At 36.1% G+C, this 26683-nt stretch overlaps 2 protein-coding genes across 2 annotated transcripts; both read left to right on the top strand.

The window, feature by feature from the left end:
- Positions 1-931: 931 nt before the first annotated feature.
- Positions 932-1656, top strand: tmem203 (transmembrane protein 203). Its single transcript, XM_052591426.1, has one exon. The coding sequence runs from the start codon at positions 932-934 to the stop codon at positions 1352-1354; it is 423 nt and encodes a 140-aa protein (XP_052447386.1). The 3' UTR covers positions 1355-1656.
- Positions 1657-2901: 1245 nt separating this feature from the next.
- tprn (taperin) lies at positions 2902-25166 on the top strand. Its single transcript, XM_052591427.1, has 4 exons — positions 2902-5019; positions 19684-19882; positions 20489-20604; positions 21467-25166. Exons 1-4 carry the CDS (start codon positions 3091-3093, stop codon positions 21527-21529), a joined length of 2307 nt encoding a protein of 768 aa, XP_052447387.1. The 5' UTR covers positions 2902-3090; the 3' UTR covers positions 21530-25166.
- Positions 25167-26683: the final 1517 nt, after the last annotated feature.

Raw genomic sequence — 26683 nt, forward strand, 5'->3', positions numbered from 1 at the left:
TATATATATATATATATATATATATATATATATATATATATATATATTAGTAAAGTTTGTCATTCTGACGCATAACCATTTTATCTTTTTACCTTTCGGGCTCCGTAGAAAATATTCTTCACTTTCAAAGGTATCACATGATATTCCTCTCGACTCGAATTTGAGATCTCGCGATATTTTTCCGGGCTCCTGTTGGAAGGTAAATAGCATGTCTCAGTTAAGCTTGTGTTCTTTACAGCTTCTTATCCACCTCTGTCAACCCATCCGTTCATTAATAATCCTTTAAAAATGTAGCTTGCTTTTATAAATTTGTCTTCAACCATCACTGCAAACTATATCTGTCAGGTAAAAGGTTTTTTTCAGTGTATTATTTGTACATTTTAGTAGTCGTCATCATATGCTAACTGACAGTTCGCTTGTGTACACTTACGTTAGACGTTCAATTCCACAAAATGATTAACGACAATTGACTAATAACATGTTTATCTGCGTAGTGTTAACCTGGATTATGCTTTATATTAAGGATACAATAGATATGATGTTGAGGATAGTGAAATAATCCTTACTGACGTATGTATTGATTTAAATGTTACAGTCAACCATCTTTCTGGACAATGTGACTTCATCAGTGTACAAATTTACACATAGAATGATTTCCAAACTTGAATGGTTTGCGTTGTTTTTGGTCTTGATAATGAGGTCTTTTTCTTCCCTTTCCAGGTTTCGACAGAGAGTTAAATGCATAAGTCAGAAGGTGGAGCTGGTCCATTTCAGAAAGAGCATGATGCTGCCAAAATAGTGAAACGCTCATCAGTGGAGGATTTTTCGTAGGCTTGAATACCCATTAAATGCTTCTCTTCACTTCCAGTTTCTTAGGCTAGTGTTTTGATCCTAGTCTCCCCAGTAAACACTAAATTGTGTCCCATTAAAAATGCTGTTTTCTCTGCGAGAGCTGGTGCAATGGCTGGGCTTTGCCACATTCGAGCTGTTCCTCCACTTGGGCGCGCTGCTGGTCTTCAGTGTGCTGGTGGCCCTACACATGGACGTGGACAAGCAGACTCTTAAGATGAGCTGGTGGCTTGTCTTCTCACCCTTGTTTGCTGCTGATGGCCTCAGCACTTACTTCACAGCCATTGTATCCATCCGCCTCTATCAAGAAGGAGAGAAGCGGCTGGCAGTGCTGCGCTTGCTGTGGGTGCTGACCGTGCTCAGCCTCAAGCTGGTGTGTGAGGTGCTGCTATGCCAGAAATTGGCCGAACAGGACCAGGCAAGTGATTTGTGGTTCGGGCTTATCGTTTCCCCCCTTTTCATTCTTCTGCAGCTGCTCATGATTCGTGCTTGTCGTGTCAATTAAAGGACAAACCATCTGCACACATGCCAGTGGACTTATGTGAATGAAATGGACTCCTGCAGGTCTCATTCAAACCAGGAGTGAATTTTTGTGAAGTGCAAAATCATAGGGACCTTTTTTTTTTTTGGTATTCAAATGGTTCATGTGACCATGGCATCATAAACAATGCTTAAAATAATGTGCTGATTTTTATCATTATTATTGTCTTTAAGTGCTTTGAGATATATGGTCTTGATTTTGCTTTACCCTTGTTATTACCTTTTTATTATTATTTGTACAATTGTAAATAAACCATCAACATTCAACATTCTTGATCTTCCTTGGTTTGTTATGAACATGCCTTGAAATGACCTAAATTTATTTATTTAGAAAAGTTGGTCAAATGTTTGATATTTTTGAGAGGAAAATTCTAAATAAGCTAATATATATATATATATGTATGTATGTATGTACGTCCTATAATAATCACTAGATGGCACTGCAGATTTAATTAAACCTGCAATTTCTTATTCGTCTCATTATAGTCCACTCAGGACAAACCATGCAATTTAATTAAGTACACATTTACAAATAGTTTTATGATGTTTTTGGGTGCAATTCTATCATTAATGAGCAGCTAATTTAAAATGTAAATTATGGATGTGGTGAAACGTTTTCTAAAATATATAACTTCTGAAGAGAAAGTTTAACTGTTAATAATACGCTTTATTTCTGGACTTTGCACTTGGTTTATAATAGCATAAAATAATTTCCTTGATCACGTTTAGACATTTTAAAAATATTAATATGTCTAAGTTGACATGCAACCCATTGTGGCTGTAAATGCCAACAGCAGTACTAAAGGTCGTACACCCATATCTTAAAGGAACATTTGTTTCCTGCCGTCCATCCCCGATTATGAGCTTATCTGAATGCACAGAATGCCCAGGTGCATAATAGGCTACAGCCATGTATTTGGATAAACAAAGTCTATAAATAACTTGACGCTCTGTACTTATGATGTCTTGCTATAATCTTTATTTCTGTGCCCTTTAATTAATCTGATTAAAACTGGATTATGAGAGTGACGAGGACAGTAGTGGTACCACACCATCACATGGCGTTATTCTACTTTTTATTCAGTTTATTTGATCAAACACACCATTTTTGATCCTTTCACTCACCTTTGTTTTTGCTGCATTCGAAACACTGTAGGGCTATTATAGTCATATGTATTTTCACATAGGCTACCCATGTATGTTTATTTATTTTTGTTATATTTATCTTCATTTAATTTGTTTCAGATTAATTGTTTCAGAATGCATTTATTTATTTATTTTGCTTGCTGTGATCTTGATCCAAACAGCTCACATTTTTGCCAATTCATAACATAAACCAGGGGCCACCAAACTCTAAATAATGAAAGGGTTAATGTCCTGAGATGGGCGGGACTCGCTGTGTTTGACTGACAGGGCTCGCTTTAGTTTTCACAATAGTAGAAAGTAGGGGGTGGGACATATGTTAAAACAAATGCTGTGCCTCAAGTCAAAATGACCAAATGAGGTGTCAACCCTGAGACGAAGACCTGACGTCACTTTCCGAGGGCGGGGTCGTGTCGGGAGACAGGCACATCATCATCATGCAGGATACATTGTTGAGGCTGCAATGATGCAGGAGTACGAGTAAGAAGAGGCGCTGCAGGTACGGCGAGAGATTTTTTTGGTTTCACACCTATCTCTATTAAACCCGTTTCTCCCATAATGTCGGGCGGGGATCTTCGCGTTCTTCGCCAAGAGCCGGGGCAGGAGAGCCCGAGGATGCCGGCCTGGAAACGCGAGATCCTTGAGCGGAGAAAGGCGAAGGGCGGCGGAGCAGGTGCCGAGTCCGTCGCATCTCGACATAACGGCGAGGTAACTGGCAGCAAAAGCAAGGATGATATCACCGGCGCACAATCTAGCACGAACTACACCATTACCGCTGCCAAGCGCGCGACCAAAAGCCCGGATCTGTCACCGGTGAAAACAAAAGAGCACTGGCTATCCGCGGACCCGAGCCGCACGGAGGAGAGCCTGGTATTGCAAGAGAGCTTGGGTCCGCTGCAGGAAAACCCATTCATTAAACTGGAAAAAGAACGCAAGAAGCGTCAGAGCCAAGAGAACGCCGCGCGACCTGTTCAGCACATCCTCGAGTTATACGGCAACGTCCCCGGTATACGGACTATACGCGCTGACAATATCATCATCATTGAATCCGACCCGGAGTACTTCTCGGAAGGATGTGGTTTGAAACATGCATCGAAACTGCAGCAGAACGGCACGGTGAGCGGATATAGCTCTCTCAATGACCTGTTGGACCGAAGAGGTAGTCCAGTTACTGAGATACGCGCGAAGGAAGTGGTCATTTACGATACTGCACTTAGTAAAAGCGAGGAGAACCTCAGCACGCTGGGACGACCGGCTTCCTCCCCGCTGGAGGGGCAAGGCAGGGTGAGTCGCATGCTACAGAAATTTGACAGGAATTATGGCAAGCTGCAGCCCAAGTCACGCAGCACGGAAAACCTCCTGGACTTGGATTCCAGTCCTATCAGGCCAAGCCCTAGACCCAAGCCAGATGCGGTGCCAAAATGCCCAGAATCTCCGCAAGCCGGTTCCTCACACAGTAAGGTCTTCCAAAATGTCAAGTCTTCCATGAGCAATCATCACACCTCTCCTAGTGGCTCAGGGAGTAGTACACCCGTTTCTGGATCCCCTCAGTTAGCATCTTCTGCATGGAGACGTTTCGAGGGGAGTGGGGGACGAAGTGTCACTGTGTATCCCAGGGAGGACACTGAGAGGTCTCCGTCCAAGCCTGTTAGAGAACGGGACTGGGACAGCATAGATGGGGCCTCTAAAGCCAAGGTGCCATGCTCTCCAGAGAGCCACCATGCCCGTGCCGACTGTACTCCTAGCCCCACATCACCCCCTTTATCGCCCAGTTTTGAGATCCGTCCGTCCCCTCACCCGGATCTTTCTCTTCTTCCGGCCGGTGATCTACAGGCCCGTGCACTCGCCAACTTGCGACTCCAGTCTCGCAATTCCTTCACCGTCATTCCCAAGAGTCGAGCAGCCATTTCGTCACCTGGCAGCACCGCCCCATCCAGCCCTGTGCTTTCCCCTCCATCCTCACGACCCCTGGTGGGAGTGGCATCTTCAGAGCCCACAGTGCCAACCCCCTCGCCTGCTGCTCCCATACCCTCCACACCAAAGCTTACAGAAAAGCTGACCATAGAAGCCAAAACAGTGTCTCCGCAACATACCCCACCTACCACACCCACCTCCCCAGCCCCAGCTTCTCCACCTTCAATTGGCTCACCCGTCAAATCAGTCCCATCTCCGGATGATAAGCTGCCTATCACAAACATTGATGACATAGTCGTGGAGCCCACGCCGCCTGTTGTGAGCCCTGCAGTGCAGAGGCGCAAAGGAAATACGTTTACAGTCGTTCCGAAACGGAGGCCCGAGGCCCAGTCTGACCCTGCTGAGACCCCAGAAGTTGTCAGTGAATCTCAGAGCACACCACAAGCCCCTTATGTCCACCTGGGAACCCTGATTAAAAAGCGTTACCCTGCTGCAGAGGAGATAGAGGTCATTGGGGGCTACCTCTCTCTTGGGCGATCCTGCCTTTCGAAGACTGGCTCAACAGGAAAAAAGGTAATATAATATCATATTTAGCATAATATCTAATGACACTTACAATGATCTTTGTTTCCGTATTACTTACTAGACATGTATCAAAGAAATATAATGTCTGTATGAAGTGGCTCAGTTGGTATAGTTTACCCAAAAACAAACATTGCCATCATTTACTCATCCTGATGTCATTCAAAACCTTTATCTATTTCTTCCTTTTGTGGATCACTAAGTGCAATATTAGGCACTCCCAGTTACGTTTCATTTTCATTCTGCCTAATATCCCATTTTGCGCTCTACTGGAGAAACAAAGTTATGTGGGTTGTGGCACCACATGAGGGTGAGTAAATAATGGCAGAACTTTCAATTTTGGGTTAACTATCCTTTTAAGAAGAATTAACCTTTTCCTTTTCTTGGCAAGTGTCTTTATTAAATCAATGTTGATGTTCTTAATGAATTAAAAAATATTAATACAGTTTGTGTGTATACAGTAGGTTTGCTTGTATGTTCCAAATTTGTCCAAATGCATGAAAAAGGCTTTCTAGATATTTTTCAGATAGTGGCTGGGTGTTTATGACCTGTTCAAAAGTTCACTGTATTCATAACCACTGCATCATTCAAGATGTCTCAACACCGTTGTTTAGATTTTCCAAAGACATCTCATAAAACCATGCATCTCATCAGATCAAACAAGCTTTAACTTTCTGCGCTATCCAACTTATTTAGCAAAAACAGAAGAAATGTATTAATAACTAGAAGAATAACAAAGATGATTAAACAGTAAAACTATATGAGCTACAAACCAGTGTTTATGGTTATGATATTATCAATTATAACAATAAATACCAATTTGCAACATCATGCAGCATAACACATTTTCAAGTTACAAATAAATCAGGTGGATACAGTGAAACCCATTTGGATAGCCACACCAAAAAATTTGCAGCCTGTTACATCAGATAACAGAATAGCAAAACAAGTGACATTTATTTTAAATGAGCAAAATGTGCTTACTGTGCTAAGACACCTGTGTGAACTTGAAGAAGAAATGACTTAATACATCCACTAAAAACAAAACAACAACTTAAATTTTGCAGGGCAACTTGAAGTACAAAACTACAGAAATGAATATAGAAAATGCTATATGCAAATAATATAGAAAATGCTGTTTGAGGCTATGTAGTTTGTGCCCTGTTATAGACATAACCAGTGCTCAACAATGTGCTCAAATAGCAACTTAAATGTATAACCAAATGTAAACAGCAGTAAAGAACTTGACAGAGGAGGCCAGGTGATTTACGTAGGAAAATGAGTCATGTGATCTGTTCGGAGTCAAGTATCAGAGTTACTGAGGTCTAATAAAGGTATTTTAGGTCTCTTGTCTGTGAATCCTGAAGGGAATGTGAAATGGCAAAACGTAGAAAACTGGTTTAATCTTCCCTTTAAAAAAATGTTTGAATAACTATTTTGCTAAAACGATACATTTTAAGCCTTTTTTGGCCATTTCATGAAACATGAAATTTGTATTTTATAGAGTGGATATTTATCAGTATTTGTAACTTGCATGGCCTTACTTGAGATTTGTTTGACCTGCTACATAACAAGCTTCTATTCACAGTCAAAATTGATCTCAAGACAGGAAACCAAACAAGCAGCAATGATCCGTTTCACTTCCTCTGCATGGTAGTACTTGCAAACAAACTAATTAATATCAAACAAGGTTTAGATTCATATCGTGTTAAAAGTTGGGATGGTTCCAAATGTTCAACTTGGTCGATTAGAGTTTTACATGTTTAGTTTTTTCTTCAAATTTTTATGTTAGCTTTAATTTATTTAGCTCTATTGATAATAGGGAGGAATTTAGAGACACTACTTCTCTGCAAGGTTTTTAGACAGCTGACAGCTAATTGTGTTGGACTGCCTGCACAATAAACTCTCTGATAAGCATCACTTCTACTGCTAAAGCAGCACTTTTGTACTTTAATAACAAATGGCAAGAAAACGCCTGGCTTTTCTGTTATTGTTTTAAGTCATTATGCATAATCCATGTAGGTTTTTGTTTATTTTGTTCTATGATGATTTGTGATGCTAAAGTTTTGCACCCTTGTTGTTTTTAATACACTATGTCATCTTAAAAGTAGTAAAACTTTCCTTTCTGTTGAAATTAAGCATGCATCCTGTGTCTTAAACCTTTTTAAAACATGTCTCTTTATTGTGTAGTGGACATCACCCTTAAGGGCCATTTATAGTTAATGTTATAACATTAACTGTAACTATAAAGTGTTAATAAGCATTCTAACTTATGACAACAGGGAAGTCCAAACCATAGCTATTAGTAATCATGATTAATTATTATCAGATGATTAATGACAAAAGCATTGGACAGTCACAACCCACATGACTTTAAAGAGCTTGAGCATTTAAAGTTGCAGATGACGTAAATGCAGTGTGCAGAGACAGAACGTTTTCATCGGTGGGTGTGGATGCTAATTTAGTTTTGTTGTAGTTATTGTGCTTGGTGTAAATGCGCCTTAAAAACCTACAGTAAGGTACGCATCACTCACATTTTCTTAAATAACCTCAATTGAATATGCTTTTGTGGGCCCTCATTTTCACAATGTAGAAATGCGTAAGTCTTTTTGTGTACATTTGAATCTATAGTGGAATCTTATCAGTTTATCATTGACAGAAAGCTGTGCACTCCATTTTTGACCTTATGTAACAGTTTTGTTGTCTCTTCTGTGTGGGTTAAGCCCAATTTGGGTTAGGTTATGTTCTGCTTTTGTCCTCACTCTCTGTTGTATGTAGGTGATTGTTACGCTTGGGATTGGCTCATGCCACACCTTTGCTTTGTTGGGTTTTAGAGGTTACACTGAAGCCCTTTCTGGTCTGGAGCTTAGACAGGGAAGCAGCAAATATGGCAACATCAAGGCCAAGGTTTTTTTTTTTTTTTTTTATTTGCTCACTGTGTTAATGCGCATCTTGGTTTCTTTCTCTCTCTGTGTTGGTTTCTGTTGGTCCACAGTCTTTATTTCAGCAGCATTGAGAAGTGTATCTTTATGGCCTATTTACTCCAAAAGCTCTTTATATTCTTGAGGCCAGGGCTTTGTGTTTGAGAATATACACACGTGGAAAAACCCAAATTTGTCAAGTTTTTCCCAAATCGCTAAAAGAGCCCTGAAAGAATGATTCGCCATTAGAAAACATGGCCACACTTTAGTTTGGGGACCAGTTCTCACTATTATTACTTATTGTTATTAGTTTTTCTTATTTGCTGCTTATTAATAGTTTCAGAATAAAAAGAAACTCTCTCCCCAAAATAATTTCCCTAGAATGATACATTTCTTACAAATATAGCTATTCAGGTTTATGGTCTAAATCAGCCTGAGAAGCCTGACTGGGTCCTTTATCTTAAGTGAGCTGTGGTTGAGGGGTTTGTGCTAAAAACCTACCAATGCTCTTAGCATATTGTCTGTCCAGGGTCAGCTCATTATGCTCCAGGGCTTGAGTGAATCCTTCTGTTATGTAGAACAGTCATGATGTTATGAACATTAGATTTGCCTGTGCCTTGAGTTACATCTCTTTTGTGAGTAGAGCAATGAGAGTGAATTAGTTCAAGAACCTATCTATAGATCCAAGTCTGTGCTGAACCATGGTAAACATGTAATGCTAAATATAATTAAAATGAGCTGATTGAGTTTCAGACTGAAAGCTCAGATGACTTTGGCAGCAGAAGTATGTGTGTGTAAGCTCAGTAAGGTCTGATTTCATGGGAAAGATCATGAGATATTTGCTGAATCTGATGCCACATTTACTCTGTAATTATGGCTTAGAAGAATGTGACATAGAATAGGAGATAATAGCCTTAAAATGTGTTGATACTTGACTGGAAATTATAAAATAGCAATTTGTCTGATAGTGTCTAATTTGAATACTGCTCTGTACATCAAAGATTGCATTAGTAGAGTATACAAGGATCCACTCAGCATACAGATAACATTTGTAAGTGGATCTTTGATCTGAAGATAAAAATGCTAATTTTTAACACAAAAAGTTAATATTATTAATATTATTAAAGGGGTCATATGCTCATTCTTGAAGCCCATGAAGAAGGATTGGCCCAGCTTTAGAAAGTGTGCAGGGGCTTGTTATGCTGGTGTGCCTATGTGTTGGTTATCCATTAGTGAGTCTCTGTTTGTCTTTGAGGCAGTTGAGAGTGGTTTTGTGTTTCACAAAAGGTTCTTAGTTTGTTGGCAAAAGAATGTTCTTCAGATCATAAAAAGGGAAGAGAGATGGTTCGCTAAAGAACATTTGACTGAATGGTTCGTTGTTGAGCCAAAAATGGTTTTATGGCATCGCTGAGAAGAACCTTTTAAGCACCTTGGATAAAAAGATTTTTATCCATCTTTGAAAGAGAAATTACGATATTTTTTATGAAATCTGAAAGTTTCTGTCCCCCATTTCACCAAAAAGTTCAAAAAGACATTGCAGAAGTATTTCATACTGAGCAGTTTAATCTTTTTTTTTTAAACTGGTTTGTTTTTGCTAGTAAGATTATTCGATTATTTTTGTATGTAATACAAACAATATCAGCATGCTGCTCACCTAATTTTGACTCTCCTGGCAGTCATGGCCTAATGGTTTAAGAGTCAGACTGGTAACCCAAAGGTTGTGGGTTCGAGTCTCAGTAATCGCAGAAATTGTACAGTAGGTGGGGGGAGTGAATGTCCACCTTCCACCTTCAATACCAGTGACTTATGTGCCCTTCTGCAAGGCACCGAACCCCCCTGCCTCCGGGTGTGTGTGTATGTTTGTGTGTGTGTACAGTACTAGTTAAATGCAGAGCACAAATTCAGAGAATGGGTTACCATAACTGATCTATAATAGAGAACTGGAATGCTCATGACGTTTTAAAGTGAAACCACTGTGCGGCATATTGGTATTTCAATGCATTCTGTTGAATTAATAGGAAATTGTATGGTTTTAATGAGAAAACATCAGCTAATGGGTCAGTGATTTATATCTCAAGTATCTCTGTAAATTCTTACAACACAAGCGACCTTAGCATGTAAACGATTATTTGTCGGGAATTTCCCCTGCTTATTAAAAAGTTACTTTCAAATTCATTACAGTAGCATACATCAGATGAATATGATAAACATCAGAGTGCTCACGAAATCTGAATAAAGATTTATGCTTGGTAGACACTTATAACTTAATTCGCCTTGTACCGTTATTCACTGTTTATGTAATTTTGTTATAGTGTTTTTATTCATTCAGTGGACTAACTGCAAATGTTTCAACCATGATTTCATTAACAGCATTAACTTTGAAGCAAGTAATGATTTTAACATTGGTTAGATAAATAATTAAATAAATAAATAAACATAATTTAACTAAGCAAACTGAAATGCTATAATGCCACATAATTTGCTAGGAGAGTCTGAGTTGCTAAAATAGGACATTAAAATAAACACATAACTTACAAACGGTATGGATTTAAAGAGATGAAGCTTTATTTCCAAGATGATGCATGATAGGCTTTGAATTTCAATACAGAGGCTTGTATTGTATTATTCATTGTATATTCAAATACATTTCAGATACTATTACCAGATATATGTTCATGTTTAATATTTAAACAATTAAAATAATGTTTTTTCTGTCAGTCATTGATGCTCTCTGCCGGTAGGGAATAGTAAGATGGCCACTTGAACACTTCTGATGGCAGTTTAGAACTCAATTAGCAATCCAGTCATTATATAGATGATTGGTTATCATTCCTGGCCTCATATCACGTAGAAAATGGCTCCTTCTTCAAAGTAATTCTTGAAAAGGATCCTTATCAAGTATTCGGAATAATGTACTTAAAGAACAGGAAATGATGTCATTAAGAGCACCCGTTATTAGTGTTTGTCAATGACAATATTAAAATGTCAGAAAATGACATTCTTATGTGAAGGAAAGGTTAGTTTCGATTGTTAAATGTCATGTGTGGCAACCCCCCAAGAATGTAATTATATTTGTACAGTTACAATTTATAATACTTATGGAATTTTAATTCTTTGGATAAATAAAGCACTCCTATTTGTCATATGGACACATAAGAACTTCTTGTTTGGTCAGCCTTTATTCTTATTCACACCTCTCATTGTACATTCATTCAGTTTGCAAGAAATATTTCTGTCTGTAAAATTTGTCTTATTTTTATGATGTGTGTCTTACAAACACACAACCCTCCTCTTCCCCTAAACGTCCTGTTACGAGTGTGAAAGTCCACTATGTTTAATTATTGACCAGTCAGAATGCCTTCTCCATCATGCACCACACCACACCTCTCTCTCTCTCTCTCTCTCTCTCTCTCTCTTCTCATCCTCACTTCCTCCTTTCCTCCCCCTCCCCCCGTCTCCCCGTCTCCCCTCTCTTAACCTTACTGGTGTCCTCCAGGAAGTTATCCTTGCAGACATTGGCTCTTCCGCAGCTGTGTGCTTTTTACTTTGCCATTAGTATGTGCCATTTTGTGATGAACTTCAGATCATTTAAAGATGTATCCTACAGTCTTGACGCCACTGTGTAATCCAATATGGACCACTTCTGTGTACTATATGTGAGAGTGTGTATCATGTGTATCACATGTCTGCAGTATCTACAATAGAGTCGATGTAATTAGAATTCAGACTGCAAAGCGCCACTGTCACTGTCATGTTTAATTCAAGAGTCGCTACCGGTGTGTATGTGAGGGACAGAGAGAGGAGCAGAGAGAATTTGAGAGAGACAGACAGAGAGAGAGAGAAAGTTGTAGTCTGTGTGGATGTGAGAGTGTTAAAAAAATGTGTCAATGTTGCTTTTCAAGTTAATGAAATTCTTAAAGAAACAATTAAGCCAAAATTGAAAATGGTGTCATTATATACTCAACCCTATGTTGGTCTAAACCCATATGCTGTTCGTTTTTCTCTGGAACACACTTTGAATATTGTATTGTGTCGCTTTTTTTCTATGCAGTAGCAGTGAACGAGGACCAAAATGTTCAAGCTTCAAAAATTATGAAAAACTATGATAAGTGGGTATGTACAGTACACTACAATCAAAAGTTTGGTGTCAGGAAAATGTTATTTTAATATACATTAATAGTTTTAATCAGCAAGGACACACTAAACTGATAAACAAGTGACAGTATAAATACATTTATAATGTCACAAAAGATTTAAAATACAGGAAGTAACTGCAGGTTTCCACAAAAATATTAAGCAGCACAACTGTTTCAACACTAATAAAAATAATCAGAAGTATTTATTGATCAGCATATTAGAATGATTTATAAAGATTCATGTCACATTGAAGATTAAAGTAATGGCTGCTGAAAATTTGACTTTGCCATCACCAGAATAAATTACATTTTAAAGCGGATTCAAATAGAAAACAGTTACTTTGAATTATAAGAATATTTCATAATATTTTAACTTTTAGTGTGCACATTATTTCCCGTTTGCACATTTAGATGACATTTGCTGTCATCTAACGCTTGATCTTTAAAAACATTAGTCATTTCTTCAAAAATAAAAAAATAATCAATTTATAACACAACAACAACAAAATAATTATAACACATAAATCTAAATTGAATCCTAATCTCAAATAAATATAATTTTTTTCATAAATTGTAATGTTGTGATGCCTAAATTTACATTAGCTTTAATTATAATTCCAGTCTTGATGCCGTCTTGGTTTATGGGTAACCTATTCCTTGAATTAATTTTAACCTGGAATATTCTTTTAAATTACATAAATTGAAAGACAAACAAATTTGTGTCAAATACCTGTGCCCGTGTTGACTTGCATGGATGTTTGCACATATGATAATTTGTTGTTTGAGTCAGACTTGAAATAGTCAATGCAAAGCTTATTCAAATAAACCCTGACCTTAAGCTCAAGCTGCACAAAAATACCAGCTGACCATTGTAGATCATCACAGATAGAATGATATGAGTGTGTTTATGATTTCCTGCCCTGGTTTTCTGTGATAAGCCTGTTGATAGGAGTCTTCTTTGTCTTTCTAAGCAGCTTTACCTCTCAGTGTATAGCACACTTGTCTTCTCGCCCTTTGCATGCATTGCTCTTGCTATAGTTCCTCCTCTGCTCTCTCCTTTAAAAATAGCAGTGGTTCCTGTCGCTGAGCAACAGTGACCACAGTCTTTCTATCCTATCATTAGAAATCCCAAATTAGATATCTGTGCCTTTTTGTTTCCAAAACACTTCCTTCCCTCCCTTTGCCCTGTACTTGCCAATGATTTATCAAACCGCCCATATCAGGCTGCGTTAAACACCATAACAACAGTGTTGTTCATGTGTGCTAATGCTAGACCTGATTAATATTTCAAGCCTTTCCATAAATGAGAGCATGCCTCAAATCTGGCTCACATGGAATCAGCACACTTTTTCCACATTTTATATTCTGATTGTGAGGGAAAATCATTGGGATTCAGCAGAATTAATGCCTTGTGCACCTATTTCTGTAGTTTAATATTAAATTTTAATTTAGCGTGCACAGTGGGGTCAAATTTCTAATTTAATCATAACCTGGAAATATTGAATACCGTTCAAAAGTTTGGAATCAGTAAAATTTTTTATGTTTTAATGTTTTTATTTTATTACAGAAAAAACAGTAGCTAATATTGTGAAATATAAATTATTTTTTTTTGGAAGCTGTAATAATTTTAAAGTTTAAAAAGTTAAAAAGGATATTCGTATTCAAAACATAAATCTTTTGAAGCGCTCACATAGAGCCCGCATCTAAGAGAGCGAGATAACAGAATGAAGTTGTGTTGTGCCTTGTGTAAGTGGCTAAATACATACAAAATTGTAAAAATGCTCATATTAATATTCACGTATTCAAGTATTCACGTAAACGGTCAATTAAGTGAAACAGTTGAGAAACTAAATTATGTGTGATAGATCCAAGCATGAGGTCTTAAAGAGACAGCAGCTGAAATAAACCTCCTCCTGTCTGTCATTAAAGGGTTAGTTCACCCAAAACTGAAAACTAGACCATAAATTACACCCCTTCAAGTCATCCTAGTTGTATATGACTTTCTTCTTTCAAACGAATCCAGTCGGAGTTATGTAAAAATTGTCTTTGATCTTTCTAGCTGTTTAATGCCGCTCAGCGGGTGTTGCAGTGCATCAGTCCAAAATAATTGTAATAAAAAGTGCCCATCCATAAAAGAAATGTATCACACGGCTCCGGGGGGTGAACAAAGGCCTCCTGTAGCGAATCAGTGCGTTTTTGTAAGAAAAAATATCCATATTCTCATGAAGATAAATTATTAAAATATCTTCAATTTTTCAACTATTTGTCTTAACCAGCTGTGACCACAACAGCACACTTACTATTTGCATAGTATGTGAAATTACAGTTAGCATGTCCCAATTTATAGTTTGTTGACTGGCAAGTATATAACCTAGGTAGTGTGCAAACTGTAGACACAACCATTTTGTTGGATGCTTAATATATTTTTTTGTTGTTGTTATAATGTGTAGCTCAACCATGGGCAAATTTCAGTGGTTCGTGCAGCATTTCGCTTTCAGTTATTTTGGTTAGAGCACAGATATGCATCTTTACAACAGTGCTGTTGTTCTTGAGAGGTGGTGTTCAGTTTGATACAGATTTTAAGCAATTCCATGGATGAAGACATGTTGTTTTATTATCCTTTGGTGCTGTGAATACAGCATTTCTTATGCACTCCCTCACATTACCTGCTGCTACACCATGCGCCATTTCTATCAGGTTTATTGTAGTTAACTAAAACTAAAACCATAAAAAATGTTACTTCAAATAAAACAATTTTTAACAAAAAAGAAAGAAAGAAAGAAATAAAACCCAAACTTATTTTACTGCATCTAGTTGCCAAAGCAACATTTCTCATTTTCATTAAGTTTAGTTCATATTTTATTTATTCAACTTGTACTGAAAATGAAACTGAAAAAAATAACCTGTAGACATAATAAAAAGATATAAATTATATATCTATATTTTTATTTAGACATGAGCCAATTTGATTTCATATTTTTCACTTTAATGTTACCTCCAAAAAAGTAGTTACTCAAAATTTAGTAAATATTGTGAAACATGTTTTGTGTACATTGCATTATTGTCATCATATTTATAAAACCTTAGCTCAACCACTACTTCCTGCTGTATGTGTGCATTGGATGTCTTGCAAGCAGAGTTCCTCATACTCTATAGTGCAAATGAAATGCTTTATACATGACTGAAATATTATAATCCTTTATATCATATGATAATACACACATTTGTCATGCTGGTTCACCCATATCACACGCTTGTGAAACCATGTGTGTGTGTTTATGTTTTGTAGGTCTTACCATCTCTACTGTGCTGAGGGATTTCTAATATTAAACACTCTGGCAGGAGATTAGCTTTAATCAGGCATCTGCTCAGTCTGCTTTACACTTCACTGAGAGGCTGCAACAATCTTCTCTCCACACACAAACACGCAGACAAACAGCTTCTGTGTTTACAGTCTGCTGCCAACCAAAGGTTGTAATTCAGGGAGAGACCCCCAAGTCTGTCTCTCCCTTTTTGGCTGTTTTTAAAATGATTAACAAGAAGCATTACACTAAAGACATAAACTTGTTTATTCAATTTTACAGGGAATAACTGATCTGCATATGATTAAATATTAAACTATTATTGTTAATAATAATAATAATAATAATAATAATAATAGTAATAATAATAATAATGAATTTTGCATCAAAAATGTTATTCATTGATTGATTTAATTGCAATTGATTATGGAAATTTCTGAAAGTATATATCTCTAGTTATTATATAAATTATTTAAGTACTCATCCATATTTATATGTACAGACCTCTGTGATAATCCGAGCATTAAGGATGAAATGAGCTGCTATTATGACTATTATTACAGTTTATCATTACTACAAAATCTCTGTGCTTGTGTGGTGATTTGTGATGGGAAATGGTTGAAACTGCCAGCATTTCATGCTGTGCTTAAATGTCTAACGCTGGATGAATAGTCAGGAAATATGTGAGCTTGAGCCAAGAATGACCAAATAACTCCACACTGGAAACTTTGCTTGATACTGCCAGTGACTTATGCAGAGTTTGGGCAAATTGTGCCTTAGAAAGCAGTGGGTACAGTACCAAGAAACTACAGTAGTTGAGTGGGAAAATGGCTATGGTCAAAAGTGTAGTTTAACGCTAACTAGTGCTAAATTGTAATATTTATGTAAATGCGATGCAATTGCTGTTCCAAAACCTATAGTGAGCTGCCCATTGCATTTATGACAAAATATATACTTCAGACAAAACAAGTTTCAAAAGCTAGACATTTTCTAAGATACCTTTGCTTATACCAATTCTGAGGCAGCATAGTGTCCTTTGCAAAGAAGACAATCAGAAAATGCCTTGAGAGAAAATTTTTCCTATTTTAGTTTTGCTATTACTATTACTTTAGGGATTTACTCAAAGTATTACATTTGCTTATTTAACTTAATGTGCATAATAATATGCATTATACCTCAGATTTGCAGCTATTTGAACAGATGTGCCATTACTTTCAATTTTCTGATTTAACACAGAGGCAGAAGATTGTTGCAGGGAGTTTTGCAAGGCCAACCACTACTCACATTTTCTTCAGAAATCGATGAAATTTAGTTCTCTGTCTTAAAGGGATAGTTCACCACGAGTTGCTGGTCCCCTTTGACTTGCATAGTGTTTTTTTTTTGTCATACTATGGAAGTCAATGGGGACCAACTGAAAGTGATCTAACCCCTGAACAATCTTCAATCTAAAATCACAGATAACTTAAAGATTTTGATATGTGGTAACAAGTTTGTGAAGTTATGACTGATTGATAGCACTTCAGATTCAGCCTATTTGAGGAAACTTAAAAGATGTTGTTATCATGGGCAACTTGGACAAATACAGGCAAGTCTGTAAGAAAACCTGATTCAGTCAGCCAGAGATATTAACTTTGGGTGGAGAGTACTTTTCCAGTAGACCAATGGCCCTTGTATTATGGGTATGAGTATTATGGAAAAATCCTGAACTAGTTGTTTTTTCTGATAACTGCAGTGCATAGATACTCAGTGTCAACTTTAGAGCTGGAACAAATTTGCATTTGCCTGTAGGGTTTGGCAAAACTTTAAATGTGCAATGAACATTATTACATGAACAAATAATGCCATGAGTTACAAAGAGATACATTTGAATACATTGTGTATTGTATGTAACCACAATAAATTTTGTGACGCTATGTCAATAAAATAAATTAAAGATTGTACAACACCTCTGAAAGAGTAATGGATAGAATGAAGCTTAAAAGTCAATGGCAGCCCTGTTTACTGCATTCAACTGTAATTACATATTAGAATACAATTTGAAAGTAAAAGTGTCTCAAGCTTCAGAATGTTTTCAAAGTAATTTTATTAACAAATGGAATGTACAAAACACTTTTAGTCAAGTCCTGCAAAGCTGCTGCAGATACAAAAAATAGGGTAAAAACAGTAATATTTTAACATTTAAAATTATTATTTTAATATATTTTATAATCTATTTTTTCATGTGAAGGCAAATCTGATTTTTCAGCATCATTACCGCAGACTTCAGTGTAACACAATGCTTCAGAAATCATCCTAATACGCTGATTTAAAAACAACTCTGCTGCGGAGACATTTAATTATTTATATACATTTATACATTTTTATTTATTGATGGAAAAACATTTAAAAAGGAATAGTTTTTTATTATTATTTAAAAGTCTTAACTGTAATTTTTGAATAAATAACTTGAATGGTAGAGTATTTGAAAATAGATCAGGAAAGCTTATTAAAAGAAACGAAGGAAACTGAGAGGCAAAATTCATGATTACATTTATTATTGTTAAACATACAACACTTGGGTATGTGGGTCAGTTACTTTCAAAAGCACATTATGGTTTACAATTAGATGGTATATAATATAATGTTTATTACATCAAATAAACATCACCCCATTACATGTGCCCTTTGTCCAGTTGTTTTCCTGGGTGTGCCTTGTAGAGCCACGTTCAAAGCCTTCGTAAATTAAGTGTGCGTATATGTTGTTGAGTAAGGACATGTGATTGAGATTAGAGTAGATTTAGGACAGCGTTGACACACACACACACACATACACACACACACACACACACACACACACACACACATACTAAGGTATAATATCCTCCAGTGGCCGTTCACATTGAGTTTGAATCAGTATTTATTCATTCAGTAACCTGTTTATTTGTTTGATACGTCCTTAATAAGATTAACATATTGTTAAGGTGTTGCTTTGGAGTCCTCTGGGTTTTTAGTATGTTTCTATGTGAAGCTAGGCTGTTCTTGTTGGTTTCAAGGTAATCGTTTTTGTAAACTACCCTCAAGTGCTTGTGACAGTGGGTATGCCAGGGGGCCGGGAGCCACTAGGTGTCCTCAAGAAGGGCCGTGGGCTGCTTTCAAATGAGGCAACTAATTATATTATTAATACAATTAATATTAATAATGTCATTAATATATATTATATATATGTAATTTAATTAAAATGCTAAAGCATATATATATATATATATATATATATGTGTGTGTATGTATGTTTATTTGTTTATTTATTTATTTATTAATCAATCAAACATTGTTTTCCCCCTAAATAATAATTGTTTCTGTTTGTTTTCACATTTCTGTTTTGAAAAAAAAAGGGCAGAAACAAGGAGCTTTATAGAAAAACATCTGGTGTCTTTAACAACTATGTACTTACAGATGTAATTACATGTAGTTATTATTTTAAATACTTGTACTATGTAAAAACGTATGAACAAAGGAAGTGCATTATATCAGATTATTAATTAAAAGTTAGTATGGTGATCATTCAGTGCCATGTTATATTTGAAAGTATCGTGATGGATTACCACCGTCACACTACTTCTGTAAGTCTACTTTTAGTTCATTCGAGTTTCCCAGCATTGATTTGTGTGTCAGCATTTATGACCACAACTGACTTAGATTATCAGACATCATCAAAAACAGTAAAGCTTATATAAACCATGGTAAGGAGCGAGGAAAAAAAATAAAGCAACTTTGTTGTCTGTTAATGCTTAATTTTTGTCTCCCCATTTCCATTTCATTTGCATTATGTGAATAGTCAAAAAATGTCTCCATTTGTTACCATAGATCCAAGTGCACAGGCCTGGTAATAGTTTTGCTTAACAAAAGTTAGTTTCGGTCAGGACCAGCTGTTCTGCCATAGTGCCATAAACAAGTTTGGACACGCCTCATACTCCGTTATTACTATTTACCACAATTAAGATTCATTTTCATTTAAAATAATAACATAGTGGAATTATTATAATATGTAGTGATGTTAAATATGTTAAAATGTTAAACAAATCAAAACTATCTTACTATCTTATCTTCTTCAAAGGTGCAAAGTTTGCCTAGATCACTGCTGTCGGCTTCTTTTAAACAACATCATGATGTACATTTAAATAGTTTCGAAAGAGTTCACGTGTATGCTGGACACTTCCTCCACTATCTGCTCCGACTCTGTGGAAATCTGCAGAGCATTTGCAGGTTTATTTATAATTGCTGTGAAACCTAACAAACAGTCCTCTGATTCCACCACAGCTGAAAATATCCTTCAACGAGTCCAGCCTGCAGAGCACTTATGAATACCCATCCGAGAGCAGTGCGTGGGACAGTGGAGAGGACGAGGAGGAAGGAGGAGAAAAAGAAGGAGAAGATGATGGAGGGCTCATTGCAGGGAGGATAAGCATTCCTCGCGCCAGCTACACCAGCTCACACACGGACTCCAACAACACCACGGGTGAGTAAGACGAGAAGAATGACAGGAAATGGATCAAATGAGAGGAAGGCACAGAAGCCACAGATGAGGTGAACAGGAAATGGATCCAATTCATACACTATTTTTACAACCTAAATAAATGCACTTTTTGTCCTATGTTTAGGGATGCAACTCTTAGAAGTCCAATGATTATTAGTATGAAAGTTGGGGTCTATTTCTTCTATGTTGATTTGTTGGAATGATCTCTCTGGGTTCCACTACAGTTGTATGGGTCTAGATTTGAACATTGTTGACACCTGCTGGTCAATCATGAGGTGTTGCATTTATTGCATTTAGGTAGTTGACAAATAACATGGACATACACTTTTTTATGTTAAAATTGATATAAATGAAGGGAAGGGAAAATGTATATTAGAGATAAGTTATAATATTAAAATGTATATAATTGTAATTATATATAATTTACAGTATAAATGTATTATAAAATGTAGAATACAATAGAATGTTTTATTATTAATATTCTATTTTAATATATTATTTTCCTAATAATTCAGTCATCTACAGTATTTTTAAATGGAGTAGTTCTTCGGTCTGGATTGACATTAATGCCTTTCTTCTCATCCTCAGATCTTTCCAGTTACACACCCAAACACTCAGTGGAGTTTAACGCCTGGCAGGAACACAAGCTTGATGAGTCTGCTCACCGAGGGGAAGATACTTCACAGAGTACAGAGGAGGTTATGGTAAGAAAAACGAATATGGACACAAGTGTGGTGTAAAACGAGAAGAACATGATATTGGTTCCCGTCCATGTAAAAATGAGGGCATTATGGGATCTCTGTGGAATTGCTTGCTAGTTGCTAGAGTGTTATGGGTGTTTGATTTTGTCCCAAGTTAAATTAAACCCCTCGTCAAATTCTCTGTGGCCTGTATGGGAACGACACTGTCATTGAGTGTCCCATCAGTTATTATTGTTGTTCTCTGTGTCTAAAGAATTACAGGAGTCACTCTTAAAGAGATAACCATACAAACATTTAAGCACAACTGCAAACTAGAAAAACACTACCACTCAAATGTTTGGTGTCAAGAAGATAATTTTTTTTTTTTAAAAAGAAATTACTTTTATCCAGCAAGGATGCATTACATTATTAAAATGTGACAGTAAAGACATTTATGTTTTAAAAAATGTCTGTTTCACACAAATGCTGATGTTTTATCAAAGAATTCTGAAAGTGTCAGTTTCCGCAAAAATATTGAGCATATTAAGCAAATATTAGCTGTGATAATAAGAAAAATCCTTGAGTGTAAAATTAACATATTAGAATGATTTCTGAAGGATCGTGTGACACTGAAGACTGATGTAATGACTCCTGGAAATGTAGCTTTACCATCACAACAATAAAGTACATTTATATATATATATTAAAATAGAAAAAATATATAGTTGTTGTTGTTATAACATTCGTGTTATTGCCAGTTATTTTTGACCCAAACTAACATTATTAACCAAAGATATTAGCACATCTCTTAAACAAGCCCGATGGTTTGAGGTATTGATTACTGTGAAGGCAAGTTGCACACATGCTTTTTTGTTTGTTTCACCAGCTGACACCTGCTGATAGCTCCTCTCTGTCAGACTTCAGCAGTGAACCAGCGCTCTACTTCTAAACCTTCCAGATGTCTGGAAAATACGGGACCAACCGTTGCCTGCCTGCAAGCACCAGCCTGGATGCAAAGAAACACTGTTCAGAACAATGGAACCAGTAGCAACCAGCTATAAACTAACATTCTGTATTCCACGTGTGTGCGCCATCATCATCTTCAACAACAGCAGGTCTGTGCCCATTGCTGGTCCACCGGGCAGATGTATCACTCACATCCGGACGTGACCTCCTGTTGCCACCAGTTGTGATTGTGATGGAGTCTGTTAACATGGAAAACGGCTCAAATAGCCATTCCACTCTTGAATTTCACTCTTCCATCACATAATTGCTCTTTGTCTGTAATCCTCACCTCATGAAAGTGACCAAATTTCTAAAAGAGAGAAAGATGAAAGACTGTCCTTAAAATAGAGAAGGAAACTTGAGTGGGTGTAACGGGACTCCAAGAAGAGGACAAGAAGAGGGCGAAGCAACAAAAAATGAAATGAGTGACTTGTTTATGTATGACTGGTAAAAGAGTGCCACAATCCTTGTTCTTTGTGACGTTTTTGTATGTGCATGTGTAGGTCTGTATTGACATGACTCCCAAACTATACAAGTCCTTCACTTTAGGTTCATTTGTATGCCTGTGTTTCGTTCACGGTAGTCCTTTTTGATGCACAGACTGATATTTACTATACAGCCGAAATACTAACGGTATGTTAGTGTTGACTTAGTGATTCTAGATGGGTTTTATAACGCAGCTCTTAATTGGTGAGCTGGTAAGCTCATTCATTTTTACTTTGCTTTTTCATGGTGATAGAATTTATTAATCACTCAACATTTTAATCATCATTTTGGTCACACATGAAAACATGAATGCTGTGAAGACATGCCCAGGTTGTATTTCACCCCAAAATAAAAACAAGAAAATACATTTTGCATACACCACCATTGTGACTTTTTTGTCATGACATTTTAACATGTTTCCTTCCTACGTTTCTAATTTTTATAATGCAAGTGAGTTTTTCCCGCATTATTATCATAATCTAGTGTTTATCTAATTTTTGTACCCACACACACACACACACACACAAAATACTGCAGTACATAATTGAAATACAGTTTTTATTTTATAATTAAATACATTTTCACTTGATGGTAATGATAATTTATGTGGATTATTTTTGGGTTATGCCTAATTATTCGCCCTCTAACACAAATATAAAACATTATATTTATTTATTTATTCCTTTGCTTTTGGAGTGAAATATGACCTGGAAGTGTTCTTGACAGAGATTTATGTAATGCGAAATTGCAGTAGCATTGACCTACATTTATTTTAGTATGTCAGTTTAAGCAGTTTGTCAATAACCATGCGTAAGTTTATGTAATTATGTGTTTTGGACTGGACATTCTTGTAGTACGAATGGGGAGCGGTCAGTTTTAGTTATGAAGGAAACATTATTTTGTGAGTGAGCATGCTGTATGTATGGGCCATGTGTGTGTGTGTGTGTGTGTGTGTGTGTGCGAAACATGAAGACTACGTACACACAATGCCAACTGACTTGAGTATGTCAGATCTGTTAAATGGCTTTGGTGTATCTGCTCACGTATCTCCACAGCCTCTCCGACCAGTATTGATGTATAGTTTGTGCACTCCAGGTTGAAGTTTTCATAATTTATTTCATGCATATTTTAAAGCTTTTCCATATTTTTAGTCACAGGGCAAACAGTGGCACCGATGTGCTTTGGGATAGTTTATATATATATATATATATATATATATATATATATATATATATATATATATATATATATATATATATATATATAAAACAATATACACTCACTATAGTGGACATCATGCACAAAGTTACATGAGTGTTGTTAAAACAGCTTACATCTTATTAATTTGCACTGTTTTGTTTTTGCTTTATTTTGCACCATACACAGCTCTTGGTTGGAATTATGGCTTTTAGGAATTACTTTCATATTATAAATTATTTAATAAAAATGTATATGTGTCCATAAAGCATAACATTGACTTAAAGCACCAGTTTATCAGCTCAAAACTGCTGATCAACATTTTCTGCCCATTTTCTTTAAATACACTGGCTTTGTTCACGCTGTACACAATTCTGTTTTGTCTTTTTATTCAGTCTGTAGGACCAACTATCTGTGCGGTTATGTGTTGTTAAGGTGAAGAAGTTGGATCCGTTTGTTCAAACAGTGTAGTCAATACCTGTTATATCTACATCAGTTGCCATAAACTTAACCATTGACATCTGCTTGTGGATGTCAGGAGCTGATTGTTCTTATTCTGAAAGTAATGAATTTGGATCAAGTTCAAACAGTGTAGTCTGTATCTGGTATATTTACATCAGTTGCCACAGATATAACCAGTGGTGTCAGGTTTTGATTTTTCTTTTAATACAAATCTTACTTTAAATGTTGCCCCCCTCCCCCCAGACAAATAACTAAACATACACTGCCATTCAAATGTTTGGGGTCAGTAAGATGTTTTTTGGTAACCCTTTATTGTAAGGTGTGCTTGTTACACGTTATATGTACTTACTATTATAATAACAATACATTATGCAGAATTACATGCAAGTAACCCTAAGACAAACCCTAATCCTAACCTTAACCATATATATATGGTTAGTTCATGTAGTTAATAAATATTACTCAGTACTTAAATGTATAATTACACTGTAACCAGGTCACCTTAAAATAAAGTGTAACCTGTTTTTTGGTTTGGAATGTAATACATTTCCACACCAAAACAAAAAAAATATATAAATTCAAAAATGACAGTAAAGACTTCCCCTGTGTTTCTAAAAAACAAAAAAACAACAACAAAAAAAAAAAAAGTATTTTGAACTTTCTATTCCTCTGGGAATATTCAAGAAACATATATTATTTAAAACTTTCTGGAGGATTATGTAACCCTTAAGACTGGACTAACGTCTGCTGAAAATTTTGTTTTACCATCATAGGAATAAGTAGAAAAAGTTGCAATATTTCCAAATATTACTGTTTTTGCTGTATTTTTTATCAAATGCAGCATTGGAGAGCATGAGAGACATCTTGCAAAAGAATAAGAATATCTTGCTGACAGTTTGTTTTTTGAGTCTTATTTGAACGGTAATATATTTGTGTGGGGGGAACACTTTTTTTCTGCCTGTCTGAACAAAGCCTTTGAACCTGTGTTTGTTTAATAATATATCACATAATTAAGGGCAATTTTTGTTTAAGAGAATGTTGAATTTCACCAAGTGTTAGAACTCAGCCAAGTCTTACTGTACATTGTAGTTCAGTATATCACTCTAGCACTCGGCTTAACTTCCCAGTCTACAGCAGATCCTCCAGATATTCTTTGCAAACATTAAATTATCTGGAGGGATGTATATTAGACATTCAGAGGGTTGGGAACTATTGCTTTTTGTGTCTTACAAAATGTAACGCCACTTCAAGTGCTTCATTAGTTCCTGTAACTCTAGTCAAGCTGCTCATTGCTCTGATGGTTAATGTACTGTATGTCAAAACGTTTCCTCATCCTTTCTGTTTCTTCATCAAGAGTATATTAAATGTACAATTTGGTTTTGATGAGGGGAAAAAAATGTCAAACAAGGAAATGTTCAATAAACATTTGAAAGCTATGAGGTGTTCACAATTTATCTTGGGGATAATATTTACACACAGAAATTCAAAAAAAAAAAAAAAATCACAACTCTTTATTAAAACATTGCATTTAAATAAAAGGATTTTATTAAACACTAATACATATCAAAACATTACAAACCTTAACATTACATACAGAACTTCCCAATAGGAGTTGTGTGGTGATTACAAGAAGTGATGCTGGTAAAGATGAAATCATTATTAGAATATAGTCATAGATAGATGGGAGAAGATAGATAGATAGATGGGACATTCTGCATTATTCAATGATCAGTGATGCTTCTTGGTTCAGTGGCTTTGGTCAGATTTCCTGTTTCCTTCTTCAAAACACTCAAAAGTGTCTGAGAGCTTTCAAGAATCTGAGACAGACAGAGAGGAAAGGTTTAGTCAAACCATAATGACATAGATAAAAAAAGACTGAAGTTCAGCAAAGTTTAGCAAATCCTATAAAAATTCAATTTAAACATAAACCAAAAAAAAAAAACAATTAATTATGACGCTCTCTCTACATTTTATAAAATTACCATTATCACATCTACTGATTTTACAATTCTGCTACTAGCCTTTTATTTAGACTAAAAACTTCAAAGCTGGCGTTTTGAGTGGCATTTGCAGATCCTGTCATGCTGGTGACAATATGCCACTGCAATAGACAAATCAGTATTAAGTTTAGTGATTAATCACCTAATTGATTGTTCATTTAGATGAAAATCATTAATGGAAATGATTGAAAGTTGACATCCCTAGTACACACTGTATATTTTCAGTAGTGACAAATACAATTAAATATGATTGACAAATTTTGCTACCTCGCGTGTTTGGTATCCCCTATTTTTGACAAAAGTAATATAACATCAACCAAAGACTTATGTTTGCTGACTTCACATCGTCATGATTTATGTTTATGGTTAGAACGGGGGTGTCCGATTCTGCTTCTGGGGGGCCACCGTTTAGCTCCAACCCTAATTAAACACACCCTGAAACACACTTACCAGGCATACTAGAAACTTCCAGGCAGTTGAACTGAGGCAAGCTGGAACTAAACTCTACTGTTTGGACACCTCTGATTTAGAAGGGCTGCTATGTTCACTTATTAAGCATCATTAGACTTGTTAAAATGATCCATATTATGGAGAGTAGGCAGGTGCAGGTTGTGATCATTTGGTATGCGGCTTATTTCCAAGATAACGTGTTTGGATTTCATTTTTATTATGGGCTTGTTCTTATTTGCCTTTTTTATAGCAAGATCTGGTAACACTGAGTCAAGACGTACCTCCTTCCCTGTGTGTGGTTGTTGCTACCGTAAATTACTGAACTCTGTGTGTACAGAACAAGATTAAACAACTAAAAGGTAAATTGACAACCAAATTTAGCTGCAGTGTAAATGCCACCATTATTATCTAATCATCATGCTTAGCCAACTAACATTAGTACTGTGTTAATTTTAAGTAACACAGTTAACTAACTTTATAAATGTTTCAAGTTTCATTTAAGA

The sequence above is a fragment of the Carassius gibelio genome, chromosome A5, assembly GCF_023724105.1.
Source record: "Carassius gibelio isolate Cgi1373 ecotype wild population from Czech Republic chromosome A5, carGib1.2-hapl.c, whole genome shotgun sequence".
NCBI classification, from domain to species: domain Eukaryota; kingdom Metazoa; phylum Chordata; class Actinopteri; order Cypriniformes; family Cyprinidae; genus Carassius; species Carassius gibelio.